Raw genomic sequence first — 14,679 nt, 5'->3', positions numbered from 1 at the left:
GTAGTTTTCATGGAGAGGGACAGGGCTCAGGCGGCCATCTTGCTACTCTCACCATACAGCATAGTGCGCTTCCGAGAGCCTGGGTGAGATAGAGGAAGTAACGGCAAACCCCAGTGCGGTCACGGAGCTGTACTTTCCTCGAGGGTTGTCTTCTTTGCAAGCTCGCTGCTTGTTTTTCTAGTAATTGCAAATCGTGTGCGGGTGTACAAAGATGGCGGGGATTTGGTTTCAGTGGCCATGTTGGAGGTGGCACTTCCGGGTGAGGTGTGTGAGCCTAGAGCTGGACACGGGGGAGCTGGACACGGGGGAGCTGTGAGGAGCCTGAGTGTTACCCGGGGAGTGGGACACCTCACTTCCCTGACCTGAGACAACATGAAGCTCATCAGAAAAGATATCGAAAAAGACAATGCTGGGTGAGAGGGGACAGGGTGACAGCAGGGGAGAGGGGGGACAGGGTGACAGCAGGGGAGAGAGGGGACAGGGTGACAGCAGGGGAGAGGGGGGACAGGGCGACAGCAGGGGAGAGGGGGGACAGGGCGACAGCAGGGGAGAGGGGGGACAGGGCGACAGCAGGGGAGAGGGGGGACAGGGCGACAGCAGGGGAGAGGGGGGACAGGGCGACAGCAGGGGAGAGGGGGGACAGGGCGACAGCAGGGGAGAGAGGGGACAGGGCGACAGCAGGGGAGAGAGGAGACGGCGACAGCAGGGGAGAGAGGGGACAGGGTGACAGCAGGGGAGAGGGGACAGGGCGACAGCAGGGGAGAGAGGGGACAGGGCGACAGCAGGGGAGAGGGGACAGGGCGACAGCAGGGGAGAGAGGGGACAGGGCGACAGCAGGGGAGAGGGGACAGGGCGACAGCAGAGGAGAGGGGGGCATGGTGACAGCAGGGGAGAGGGGGGACAGGGCGACAGCAGGGGAGAGGGGTGCAGCAGGGGAGAGAGGAGACAGGGCGACAGCAGGGGAGAGGGGTGCAGCAGGGGAGAGAGGAGACAAGGTGACAGCAGGGGAGAGAGGTGACAGCAGGGGAGAGAGGTGACAGCAGGGGAGAGGGGTGCAGCAGGGGAGAGAGGGGACAGGGTGACAGTAGGGAAGAGGGGGGACAGGGTGACAGCAGGGGAGAGAGGGGACAGGGCGACAGCAGGGGAGAGAGGGGACAGGGCGACAGCAGGGGAGAGATGGGACAGGGCGACAGCAGGGGAGAGAGGGGACAGGGCGACAGCAGGGGAGAGGGGGGACAGGGCGACAGCAGGGGAGAGAGGAGACGGCGACAGCAGGGGAGAGAGGAGACGGCGACAGCAGGGGAGAGATGGGACAGGGCGACAGCAGGGGAGAGGGGGGGCATGGTGACAGCAGGGGAGAGGGGGGACAGGGCGACAGCAGGGGAGAGGGGTGCAGCAGGGGAGAGAGGAGACAAGGTGACAGCAGGGGAGAGGGGTGCAGCAGGGGAGAGATGTGACAGCAGGGGAGAGGGGTGCAGCAGGGGAGAGAGGGGACAGGGTGACAGTAGGGAAGAGGGGGGACAGGGCGACAGCAGGGGAGAGAGGGGACAGGGCGACAGCAGGGGAGAGAGGGGACAGGGCGACAGCAGGGGAGAGAGGGGACAGGGCGACCAGCAGGGGAGAGAGGGGACAGGGCGACCAGCAGGGGAGAGAGGGGACAGGGCGACCAGCAGGGGAGAGAGGGGACAGGGCGACCAGCAGGGGAGAGAGGGGACAGGGCGACCAGCAGGGGAGAGAGGGGACAGGGCGACCAGCAGGGGAGAGAGGGGACAGGGCGACCAGCAGGGGAGAGAGGGGACAGGGCGACCAGCAGGGGAGAGGGGGGACAGGGCGACCAGCAGGGGAGAGGGGGGACAGGGTGACAGCAGGGGAGAGGGGGGACAGGGTGACAGCAGGGGAGAGGGGGGACAGGGTGACAGCAGGGGAGAGAGGGGACAGGGTGGCAGCAGGGGAGAAAGGAGACAGGGTGACAGCAGGGGAGAGGGGGGACAGCAGGGGAGACAGGGTGACAGCAGGGGAGAGGGGTGACAGCAGGGGAGAGGGGTGCAGCAGGGGAGAGGGGTGCAGCAGGGGAGAGGGGACAGGGTGACAGCAGGGGAGAGGGGGGACAGGGCGACAGCAGGGGAGAGGGGTGCAGCAGGGGAGAGAGGAGACAGGGCGACAGCAGGGGAGAGGGGTGCAGCAGGGGAGAGAGGAGACAAGGTGACAGCAGGGGAGAGGGGTGCAGCAGGGGAGAGATGTGACAGCAGGGGAGAGGGGTGCAGCAGGGGAGAGAGGGGACAGGGTGACAGTAGGGAAGAGGGGGGACAGGGTGACAGCAGGGGAGAGAGGGGACAGGGCGACAGCAGGGGAGAGAGGGGACAGGGCGACAGCAGGGGAGAGAGGGGACAGGGCGACCAGCAGGGGAGAGAGGGGACAGGGCGACCAGCAGGGGAGAGAGGGGACAGGGCGACCAGCAGGGGAGAGAGGGGACAGGGCGACCAGCAGGGGAGAGAGGGGACAGGGCGACCAGCAGGGGAGAGAGGGGACAGGGCGACCAGCAGGGGAGAGAGGGGACAGGGCGACCAGCAGGGGAGAGAGGGGACAGGGCGACCAGCAGGGGAGAGGGGGGACAGGGCGACCAGCAGGGGAGAGGGGGGGACAGGGTGACAGCAGGGGAGAGGGGGGACAGGGTGACAGCAGGGGAGAGGGGGGACAGGGTGACAGCAGGGGAGAGAGGGGACAGGGTGGCAGCAGGGGAGAAAGGAGACAGGGTGACAGCAGGGGAGAGGGGGGACAGCAGGGGAGACAGGGTGACAGCAGGGGAGAGGGGTGACAGCAGGGGAGAGGGGTGCAGCAGGGGAGAGGGGTGCAGCAGGGGAGAGGGGACAGGGTGACAGCAGGGGAGAGGGGGGAGGGTGGTGCAGCAGGGGAGAGAGGGGACAGGGTGACAGCAGGGGAGAGGGGTGCAGCAGGGGAGAGAGGAGACAGAGTGACAGCAGGGGAGAGAGGGGACAGGGCGACAGCAGGGGAGAGGGGACAGGGCGACAGCAGGGGACAGAGGGGACAGGGTGACAGAGGGGACAGGGTGACAGCAGGGGAGAGAGGGGTGCAGCAGGGGAGAGAGGAGACAGGGCGACAGCAGGGGAGAGAGGGGACAGGGGGAGAGAGGGGACAGGGTGACAGCAGGGGAGAGAGGGGTGCAGCAGGGGAGAGAGGGGACAGGGTGACAGCAAGGGAGAGGGGTGCAGCAGGGGGGGAGGTGACAGCAGGGGAGAGAGGGGACAGTGTGATAGCAGGGGAGAGAGGGGACAGGGTGACAGCAAGGGACAGAGGAGGGACAGGGTGACAGCAAGGGAGAGAGGGGGGACAGGGTGACAGCAAGGGACAGAGGAGGGACAGGATGACAGCAAGGGACAGAGGAGGGACAGGGTGACAGCAAGGGAGAGAGGAGGGACAGGATGACAGCAAGGGAGAGAGGAGGGACAGGGTGACAGCAAGGGAGAGAGGGACAGGGTGACAGCAAGAGAGAGAGGGGGGAAAGGGTGACAGCAGGGGAGAGAGGGTGACAGCAATGGAGAGGGGGGACAGTGTGATAGCAGGGGAGAGAGGGGGACAGGGTGACAGCAGGGGAAAGGGGGGCAGAGGGAAAGGGGGATGCAGGGTGACAGCAGGGGAGAGGGTGTGACAGCAGGGGACGGAGAGAGAGGGTATGTGAATAAGTGAATATAAGGCGCTAACAACTTAAATATATTAGTGATTACGTGCAAGTTAATAGTGCAATATTTATATAACAATATGTGCTCAAATAATAAATCCCTGCTCAGACCCTCTGGTAGAACCTGTTCCCGGGCTCCAAGTAGGAAGATGTATTTCAAACAGTCCAGGAGGAGCAATTTATAGGGAAATAAGAAACAAAAAAACAACAGTGCAGATTTAAGTGCAGACGTTGAGACTATGATGATGAATTAAAATGTCAATATCTTGGCTCTGCCGGTCTTTCTACTCACGAGATGTAAGTGGTAAGTAAGCAGTTGGCAGATAGGGGTGCCACCCCAGGTAGTAGCTGTGTGCTGTGGGGTTCCCTCCAGGCTTATCTCCTCAGAGTGACCACGATATACGTAAGGGAAGAAACAAAGCTACATCGCGCGATCTGTCTTCTAATAAACTTTATAAAAAATGTATAAGCATATAAAATGTGCACTTACAATGTGCCAAAAATAAAAACGCATTTATCACAATCACAGTGATTCTAGGGGGTACTCCGCCGATCTCACCGCCTCCTCTCTGGCTCTGGATGCCAGTCCCAGGCTGCAGCCCTATCTGCCAACTGCTTACTTACCACTTACATCTCGTGAGTAGAAAGACCGGCAGAGCCAAGATATTGACATTTTAATTCATCATAGTCTCAACGTCTGCACTTAAATCTGCACTGTTGTTTTGTTTCTTATTTCCCTATAAATTGCTCCTCCTGGACTGTTTGAAAGACGGAGAGAGAGGGACAGGGTGACAGCAGGGGACAGAGAGGGGGACAGGGTGGCAGCAGGGGAGAGGGAGGGGGACAGGGTGGCAGCAGGGGAGAGGGAGGGGGACAGAGTGAGGGTGACAGCAGGGGACAGAGTGAGGGTGACAGCAGGGGACAGAGTGAGGGGGACAGCAGGGGACAGAGTGAGGGGGACAGCAGGGGACAGAGTGAGGGTGACAGCAGGGGACAGAGTGAGGGGGACAGCTGGGGACAGAGGGAGGGTGACACACAGTGACTCTCTTTCTCTCAGGCAGGTTGTGCTGATCCCAGAGGAACCGGAAGATATGTGGCACACGTACAATCTCCTGCGCGTTGGGGACAGTCTGCAGGCGTCAACAATCAGGTGACTGTGTGTGTGTGTGTCACTGGGAAGGGGCGCGTGTGTGTGTGTGACACTGGGAAGGGGCGCGTGTGTGTGTGTGTGTCACTGGGAAGGGGCGCGTGTGTGTGTGCGACACTGGGAAGGGGCGCGCGTGTGCGACACTGGGAAGGAGCGCGCGTGTGTGTGTGTGTGCGACACTGGGAAGGGGCGCGTGTGTGTGTGCGACACTGGGAAGGGGCGCGTGTGTGTGTGCGACACTGGGAAGGGGCGTGTGTGTGCGACACTGGGAAGGGGCTCGTGTGTGCGACACTGGGAAGGGGCTCGTGTGTGCGACACTGGGAAGGGGCGCGTGTGTGTGTGCGACACTGGGAAGGGGCGTGTGTGCGACACTGGGAAGGGGCTCGTGTGTGCGACACTGGGAAGGGGCGTGTGTGCGACACTGGGAAGGGGCGTGTGTGCGACACTGGGAAGGGGCGTGTGTGCGACACTGGGAAGGGGCTCGTGTGTGCGACACTGGGAAGGGGCGCGTGTGTGTGTGCGCGACACTGGGAAGGGGCGTGTGTGCGACACTGGGAAGGGGCGCGTGTGTGCGACACTGGGAAGGGGCGCGCGTGTGTGCGACACTGGGAAGGGGCGCGTGTGTGCGACACTGGGAATGGGCGCGTGTGCGCGACACTGGGAAGGGGCGCGTGTGTGCGACACTGGGAAGGGGCGCGTGTGTGTGTGCGACACTGGGAAGGGGCGCGTGTGTGTGTGCGACACTGGGAAGGGGCGCGTGTGTGCGACACTGGGAATGGGCGCGTGTGTGCGACACTGGGAAGGGGCGCGTGTGCAACACTGGGAAGGGGCGCGCGTGTGCAACACTGGGAAGGGGCGCGCGTGTGCGACACTGGGAAGGGGCGCGCGTGTGCGACACTGGGAAGGGGCGCGCGTGTGCGACACTGGGAAGGGGCGCGCGTGTGTGCGACACTGGGATGGGGCGCGCGTGTGTGCGACACTGGGAAGGGGCGCGCGTGTGCGATACTGGGAAGGGGCGCGCGTGTGCGACACTGGGAAGGGGCGTGTGTGCGACACTGGGAAGGGGCGCGCGTGTGCGACACTGGGAAGGGGCGCGCGTGTGTGCGACACTGGGAAGGGGCGCGTGTGTGCGACACTGGGAATGGGCGCGCGTGTGTGACACTGGGAAGGGGCGCGTGTGTGACACTGGGAAGGGGCGTGTGTGCGACACTGGGAAGGGGCGCGCGTGTGTGACACTGGGAAGGGGCGCGCGTGTGTGCGACACTGGGAAGGGGCGCGTGTGTGCGACACTGGGAAGGGGCGCGTGTGTGCGACACTGGGAAGGGGCGCGTGTGTGTGTGCGACACTGGGAAGGGGCGCGTGTGTGCGACACTGGGAAGGGGCGCGTGTGTGCGACACTGGGAAGGAGCGCGCGTGTGTGTGTGTGTGCGACACTGGGAAGGGGCGCGTGTGTGTGTGCGACACTGGGAAGGGGCGCGTGTGTGTGTGCGACACTGGGAAGGGGCGTGTGTGTGCGACACTGGGAAGGGGCTCGTGTGTGCGACACTGGGAAGGGGCTCGTGTGTGCGACACTGGGAAGGGGCGCGTGTGTGTGTGCGACACTGGGAAGGGGCGTGTGTGCGACACTGGGAAGGGGCTCGTGTGTGCGACACTGGGAAGGGGCGTGTGTGCGACACTGGGAAGGGGCGTGTGTGCGACACTGGGAAGGGGCTCGTGTGTGCGACACTGGGAAGGGGCGCGTGTGTGTGTGCGCGACACTGGGAAGGGGCGTGTGTGCGACACTGGGAAGGGGCGCGTGTGTGCGACACTGGGAAGGGGCGCGCGTGTGTGCGACACTGGGAAGGGGCGCGTGTGTGCGACACTGGGAATGGGCGCGTGTGCGCGACACTGGGAAGGGGCGCGTGTGTGCGACACTGGGAAGGGGCGCGTGTGTGTGTGCGACACTGGGAAGGGGTGTGTGTGCGACACTGGGAAGGGGCGCGTGTGTGCGACACTGGGAATGGGCGCGTGTGTGCGACACTGGGAAGGGGCGCGTGTGCAACACTGGGAAGGGGCGCGCGTGTGCAACACTGGGAAGGGGCGCGCGTGTGCGACACTGGGAAGGGGCGCGCGTGTGCGACACTGGGAAGGGGCGCGCGGTGTGCGACACTGGGAAGGGGCGCGCGTGTGCTGCGACACTGGGATGGGGGCGCCGCGTGTGTGCGACACTGGGAAGGGGCGCGCGTGTGCGATACTGGGAAGGGGCGCGCGGTGTGCGACACTGGGAAGGGGCGTGTGTGCGACACTGGGAAGGGGCGCGCGTGTGCGACACTGGGAAGGGGCGCGCGTGTGTGCGACACTGGGAAGGGGCGCGTGTGTGCGACACTGGAATGGGCGCGCGTGTGTGACACTGGGAAGGGGCGCGTGTGTGACACTGGGAAGGGGCGTGTGTGCGACACTGGGAAGGGGCGCGCGTGTGTTGACACTGGGAAGGGGCGCGCGTGTGTGCGACACTGGGAAGGGGCGCGTGTGTGCGACACTGGGAATGGGCGCGTGTGCGCGACACTGGGAAGGGGCGCGTGTGTGCGACACTGGGAAGGGGCGCGTGTGTGTGTGCGACACTGGGAAGGGGCGCGTGTGTGTGTGCGACACTGGGAAGGGGCGCGTGTGTGCGACACTGGGAAGGGGCGCGTGTGTGTGTGCGACACTGGGGAAGGGGCGCGTGTGTGTGTGCGACACTGGGAAGGGGCGTGTGTGCGACACTGGGAATGGGCGCGTGTGTGCGACACTGGGAATGGGCGCGGTGTGCAACACTGGGAAGGGGCGCGCGTGTGCAACACTGGGAAGGGGCGCGCGTGTGCGACACTGGGAAGGGGCGCGCGTGTGCGACACTGGGAAGGGGGCGCGCCGTGTGCGACACTGGGAAGGGGCGCGCGTGTGCGACACTGGGAAGGGGCGCGCGTGTGCGACACTGGGAAGGGGCGCGCGTGTGTGCGACACTGGGATGGGGCGCGCGTGTGTGCGACACTGGGAAGGGGGCGCGCGTGTGCGATACTGGGAAGGGGCGCGTGTGTGCGACACTGGGATGGGGCGCGCCGTTGTGCGACACTGGGAAGGGGCGCGCGTGTGCGACACTGGGAAGGGGCGCGCGTGTGCGACACTGGGAAGGGGCGCGCGTGTGTGCGACACTGGGATGGGGCGCGCGTGCGACACTGGGATGGGGCGCGTGTGTGCGACACTGGGATGGGGCGCGTGTGTGCGACACTGGGATGGGGCGCGTGTGTGCGACACTGGGATGGGGCGCGCTGTGTGCGACACTGGGATGGGGCGCGCGTGTGCGACACTGGGATGGGGGCGCGCGTGTGCGACACTGGGAAGGGGCGCGCATGTGCGACACTGGGATGGGGCGCGCTGTGCGACACTGGGATGGGGCGCGCGTGCGACACTGGGATGGGGCCGCGTGTGTGCGACACTGGGATGGGGCGCGTGTGTGCGACACTGGGATGGGGCGCGTGTGTGCGACACTGGGATGGGGCGCGCGTGTGCGACACTGGGATGGGGCGCGCAGTGTGCGGACACTGGGAAGGGGCGCGCGTGTGCGACACTGGGAAGGGGCGCGCGTGTGCGACACTGGGAAGGGGAGCGCGTGTGCGACACTGGGATGGGGGCGCGCGTGTGCGACACTGGGAAGGGGCGCGCGTGTGCGACACTGGGAAGGGGCGCGCGAGTGTGCGACACTGGGAAGAGGCGCGCGTGTGCGACACTGGGAAGGGGCGCGCATGTGCGACACTGGGAAGGGGCGCGCGTGTGTGCGACACTGGGATGGGGCGCGTGTGTGCGACACTGGGATGGGGCGCGTGTGTGCGACACTGGGATGGGGCGCGTGTGTGCGATACTGGGATGGGGCGCGTGTGTGCGACACTGGGATGGGGCGCGTGTGTGCGACACTGGGATGGGGCGCGTGTGTGCGACACTGGGATGGGGCGCGTGTGTGCGACACTGGGATGGGGCGCGTGTGTGCGACACTGGGATGGGGCGCGTGTGTGCGACACTGGGATGGGGCGCGTGCGTGCGACACTGGGATGGGGTGCGTGTGTGTGTGTGTGTGTGTGTGACACTGGGATGGGGCGCGTGTGTGCGACACTGGGATGGGGCGCGTGTGTGCGTGCGACACTGGGATGGGGCGTGTGCGTGCGACACTGGGATGGGGCGTGTGTGCGTGTGTGTGCGACACTGGGATGGGGCGTGTGTGTGTGTGTGTGACACTGGGATGGGGCGTGTGTGTGTGTGCGTGTGTGACACTGGGATGGGGCGCGCGTGTGTGCGACACTGGGATGGGGCGCGTGTGTGCGACACTGGGATGGGCGTGTGTGTGCGACACTGGGGATGGGGCGCGCGTGTGTGCGACACTGGGATGGGGCGCGTGTGTGCGACACTGGGATGGGGCGCGTGTGTGCGACACTGGGATGGGGCGCGGCGTGTGTGCGACACTGGGATGGGGCGCGTGTGTGTGACACTGGGATGGGGCGCGCGTGTGTGCGACACTGGGATGGGCGTGTGTGTGCGACACTGGGATGGGGCGCGCGTGTGTGCGACACTGGGATGGGGCGCGCGTGTGTGCGACACTGGGAAGGGGCGCGCGTGTGTGCGACACTGGGAATGGGCGCGCGTGTGTGCGACACTGGGATGGGGCGCGTGTGTGCGACACTGGGATGGGGCGCGCGTGGTGTGCGACACTGGATGGGGCGCGTGTGTGCGACACTGGGATGGGGCGCGTGTGTGCGACACTGGGATGGGGCGCGTGTGTGCGACACTGGGATGGGGCGCGTGTGTGCGACACTGGGATGGGGCGCGTGTGTGCGACACTGGGATGGGGCGCGCGTGTGTGCGACACTGGGATGGGGCGCGTGTGTGGCGCGTGTGTGCGACACTGGGAAGGGGCGCGCGTGTGTGCGACACTGGGATGGGGCGCGTGTGTGCGACACTGGGATGGGGCGCGTGTGTGCGTGCGACACTGGGATGGGGGCGCGTGTGTGCGTGCGACACTGGGATGGGGCGTGTCGTGCGACACTGGGATGGGGCGTGTGTGCGTGTGTGTGCGACACTGGGATGGGGCGTGTGTGTGTGTGTGTGCGACACTGGGATGGGGCGTGTGTGTGTGTGTGACACTGGGATGGGGCGCGTGTGTGCGTGCGACACTGGGATGGGGCGCGTGTGTGCGTGCGACACTGGTGTGGGGCGCGTGTGTGCGTGCGACACTGGATGGGGCGCGTGTGTGCGTGCGACACTGGGATGGGGCACGTGTGTGTGTGTGCGACACTGGGATGGGGCGTCGTGTGACACTGGGATGGGGCGCGTGTGTGCGTGCGACACTGGGATGGGGAGCGTGTGTGCGTGCGACACTGGGATGGGGCGCGTGTGTGCGTGCGACACTGGTGTGGGGCGCGTGTGTGCGTGCGACACTGGGATGGGGCGCGTGTGTGCGTGCGACACTGGGATGGGGAGCGTGTGTGCGTGCGACACTGGGATGGGGGCGCGTGTGTGCGTGCGACACTGGGATGGGGCGCGTGTGTGCGTGCGACACTGGGATGGGGCGCGTGTGTGCGTGCGACACTGGGATGGGGCGCGTGTGTGCGTGCGACACTGGGATGGGGCGTGTGCGTGCGACACTGGGATGGGGCGTGTGTGCGTGTGTGTGCGACACTGGGATGGGGCGTGTGGTGTGTGTGTGTGACACTGGGATGGGGCGTGTGTGTGTGTGGGACACTGGGATGGGGCGCGTGTGTGCGTGCGACACTGGGATGGGGCGCGTGTGTGCGTGCGACACTGGTGTGGGGCGCGTGTGTGCGTGCGACACTGGGATGGGGCGCGTGTGTGCGTGCGACACTGGGATGGGGCACGTGTGTGTGTGTGCGACACTGGGATGGGGCGCGTGTGACACTGGGATGGGGCGCGTGTGTGCGTGCGACACTGGGATGGGGAGCGTGTGTGCGTGCGACACTGGGATGGGGCGCGTGTGTGCGTGCGACACTGGTGTGGGGGCGCGTGTGTGCGTGCGACACTGGGATGGGGCGCGTGTGGTGCGTGCGACACTGGGATGGGGGAGCGTGTGTGCGTGCGACACTGGGATGGGGCGCGTGTGTGCGTGCGACACTGGGATGGGGAGCGTGTGTGCGTGCGACACTGGGATGGGGCGCGTGTGTGCGTGCGACACTGGTGTGGGGCGCGTGTGTGCGTGCGACACTGGGATGGGGCGCGTGTGTGCGTGCGACACTGGGATGGGGAGCGTGTGTGCGTGCGACACTGGGATGGGGCGCGTGTGTGCGTGCGACACTGGTGTGGGGCGCGTGTGTGCGTGCGACACTGGATGGGCGCGTGTGTGCGTGCGACACTGGGATGGGGAGCGTGTGTGCGTGCGACACTGGGATGGGGCGCGTGTGTGCGTGCGACACTGGGATGGGGAGCGTGTGTGCGTGCGACACTGGGATGGGGCGCGTGTGTGCGACACTGGGAATGGGCGCGTGTGTGCGACACTGGATGGGGCACTGTGTGTGTGTGTGTGACACTGGATGGGGCGCGTGTGTGCGTGCGGACACTGGGATGGGGCACGTGTGTGTGTGTGTGACACTGGGATGGGGGCGCGTGTGTGCGTGCGACACTGGGATGGGGCGCGTGTGTGCGTGCGACACTGGGATGGGGCGCGTGTGACACTGGGAATGGGCACGTGTGTGCGACACTGGGATGGGGCGCGTGTGTGCGACACTGGGATGGGGCGCGGTGTGTGTGTGTGCGTGCGACACTGGGATGGGGCGCGTCGTGTGTGTGTGTGTGCGACACTGGGATGGGGCGCGTGTGTGCGTGCGACACTGGGATGGGGCGCGTGTGTGCGTGCGACACTGGGATGGGGCGCGTGTGACACTGGGAATGGGCACGTGTGTGCGACACTGGATGGGGCGCGTGTGTGTGTGTGTGCGTGCGACACTGGGATGGGGCGCGCGTGTGTGTGTGTGTGTGCGTGCGACACTGGGATGGGGCGTGTGTGACACTGGGAAGGGGCATGTGTGACACTGGGAATAAGTGTGTGTGTGCGACACTGGGATGGGGCGCGTGTGACACTGGGAATAAGTGTGTGTGTGCGACACTGGGATGGGGCGCGTGTGTGCGACACTGGGATGGGGCGCAGTGTGTGCGTGCGACACTGGGATGGGGCGCGTGTGTGTGTGCGACACTGGGATGGGGCGCGTGTGTGCGTACGACACTGGGATGGGGCGTGTGTGCGTGCGACACTGGGATGGGGCGCGTGTGACACTGGGAATAAGTGTGTGCGACACTGGGATGGGGCGCGTGTGTGCGACACTGGGATGGGGCGCGTGTGTGCGTACGACACTGGGATGGGGCGTGTGTGCGTGCGACACTGGGATGGGGCGCGTGTGACACTGGGAATGGGCACGTGTGTGCGACACTGGGATGGGGCGCGTGTGTGCGACACTGGGATGGGGCGCGTGTGTGCGACACTGGGATGGGGCGCGTGTGTGCTTGCGACACTGGGATGGGGCGCGCGTGTGTGTGTGTGCGTGCGACACTGGGATGGGGCGCGTGTGACACTGGGAATAAGTGTGTGTGTGCGACACTGGAATGGGCGCGTGTGTGCGACAATGGGATGGGGCGCGTGTGTGCGTGCGACACTGGGATGGGCGCGTGTGTGCGTGCGACACTGGGATGGGGCGTGTGTGCGTACGACACTGGGATGGGGCGTGTGTGTGCGACACTGGGATTGGGCGCGTGTGTGTGTGTGTGACACTGGGATGGGGCGCGTGTGTGTGACACTGGGATGGGGCGCGTGTGTGCGACACTGGGATGGGGCGCGTGTGTGCGTGCGACACTGGTGTGGGGCGCGTGTGTGCGACACTGGGATGGGGCGCGTGTGTGCGTGCGACACTGGGATGGGGCGCGTGTGTGCGACACTGGGATGGGGCGCGTGTGTGCGTGCGACACTGGTGTGGGGCGAGTGTGTGCGACACTGGGATGGGGCGCGTGTGTGCGTGCGACACTGGTGTGGGGCGCGTGTGTGCGACACTGGGATGGGGAGCGTGTGTGCGTGCGACACTGGTGTGGGGCGCGTTGTGTGCGACACTGGGATGGGGCGCGTGTGTGCGTGCGACACTGGGATGGGCCGCGCGCGTGTGTGCGACACTGGGAAGGGGCGCGTGTGTGCGACATTGGGATGGGGCGCGTGTGTGTGACACTGGGATGGGGCGCGTGTGGTGCGACATTGGGATGGGGCGCGTGTGTGCGACACTGGATGGGGCACGTGCGACACTGGGATGGGCCGCGCGTGTGCGTGCGACACTGGGATGGGGCGCGTGTGTGCGACACTGGGATGGGGCGCGTGTGTGCGTGCGACACTGGTGTGGGGCGCGTGTGTGCGACACCTGGGATGGGGCGCGTGTGTGCGTGCGACACTGGTGTGGGGCGCGTGTGTGCGACACTGGGATGGGGAGCGTGTGTGCGTGCGACACTGGTGTGGGGCGCGTGTGTGCGACACTGGGATGGGGCGCGTGTGTGCGTGCGACACTGGGATGGGCCCGCGCGCGTGTGTGCGACACTGGGGAAGGGGCGCGTGTGTGCGACATTGGGATGGGGCGCGTGTGCGACATTGGGATGGGGCGCGTGTGATGCGACACTGGGATGGGGCACGTGCGACACTGGATGGGGCACGTGCGACACTGGGATGGGGCGCGTGTGTGTGTGTGTACATGCGACACTGGGAAAGGGGTGTGTGTGTGTGTGTGCGGCACTGGGAAGGGGTGTGTGTGTGTGTGTGTACATGCGACACTGGGAAAGGGGTGTGTGTGTGTGTGGTTGTGTGTGTGTGCGCGACACTGGGAAGGGGCGCGTGTGACACTGGGAAGGGGCACGTGTGTGTGTGTGTGTGTGTGTGTGCGACACTGGTAAGGGGCGTGTGTGTGTGTGTGCGTGACACTGTGTGTGTGTGTGTGTGTGTGTGCGACGCTGGGTAGGGGCACGTGTGTGTGTGTGTATGTGTGTGCGACGCTGGGTAGGGGCACTGTATGTATGTGTGTGTGTGTGCGACGCTGGGTAGGGGCGCTGTGTGTGTGTGTGTGTGTGTGTGTGTGTGTGTGTGTGTGTGTGTGTGTGTGTGTGTGTGTGCGACGCTGGGTAGGGGCAGTGTGTGTGTGTGTGTGTGTGTGTGTGCGACACGCTGGGTAGGGGCACTGTGTGTGTGTGTGTGTGTGTGTGTGTGTGTGTGTGTGTGCACGACGCTGGGTAGGGGCACTGTGTGTGTGTGTGTGTGTGCGACGCTGGGTAGGGGCACTGTGTGTGTGTCTGTGTGTGACGCTGGGTAGGGGCACGTGTGTGTGTGTGTGCGACGCTGGGTAGGGGCACTGTGTGTGTGTGTGTGTGTGACGCTGGGTAGGGGCACTGTGTGTGTGTGTGTGTGTGTGCGACGCTGGGTAGGGGCACTGTGTGTGTGTCTGTGTTGACGCTGGGTAGGGGCACTGTGTGTGTGTGTGTGTGCGCGCGCGATGCTGGGTAGGGGGACTGTGTGTGTGTGTGTGACGCTGGTAGGGGCACTGTGTGTGTGTGTGTGACGCTGGGTAGGGGCACTGTGTGTGTGTGTGTGACGCTGGGTAGGGCACTGTGTGTGTGTGTGTGTGTGTGACGCTGGGTAGGGGCACTGTGTGTGTGTCTGTGTGTGACGCTGGGTAGGGGCACTGTGTGTGTGTGTGTGTGTGCGCGCGCGATGCTGGGTAGGGGGACTGTGTGTCTGTGTGTGACGCTGGGTAGGGGCACTGTGTGTGTGTGTGTGTGTGTGTGTGTGCGACGCTGGGTA

The 14,679-nt window shown here is 65.6% G+C and overlaps 1 protein-coding gene across 2 annotated transcripts in view; it reads left to right on the top strand.

Annotated features, from left to right (window-relative positions):
• Window positions 1–270: 270 nt before the first annotated feature.
• PELO (pelota mRNA surveillance and ribosome rescue factor) overlaps window positions 271–14,679 on the top strand; it is a 62,122-nt gene continuing 47,713 nt past the window's right edge. Inside the window, exons 1-2 of one of the 2 annotated variants that reach the window (XM_075582899.1) lie at window positions 271–413; window positions 4,759–4,847. In XM_075582899.1, coding sequence (XP_075439014.1) covers window positions 4,789–4,847 — 59 coding nt within the window. In that variant the 5' untranslated portion in view covers window positions 271–413; window positions 4,759–4,788. Of the gene's footprint in view, window positions 414–4,754; window positions 4,848–14,679 lie in introns of both variants that reach the window. The other variant, XM_075582898.1, reaches the window with a different exon arrangement.

The sequence above is a fragment of the Ascaphus truei genome, unplaced genomic scaffold (genome assembly GCF_040206685.1).
Source record: "Ascaphus truei isolate aAscTru1 unplaced genomic scaffold, aAscTru1.hap1 HAP1_SCAFFOLD_271, whole genome shotgun sequence".
NCBI classification, from domain to species: domain Eukaryota; kingdom Metazoa; phylum Chordata; class Amphibia; order Anura; family Ascaphidae; genus Ascaphus; species Ascaphus truei.
The sequence above is the reverse complement of the archived record's forward strand: the minus strand, read 5'-3'. Positions and strand labels throughout refer to the sequence as shown.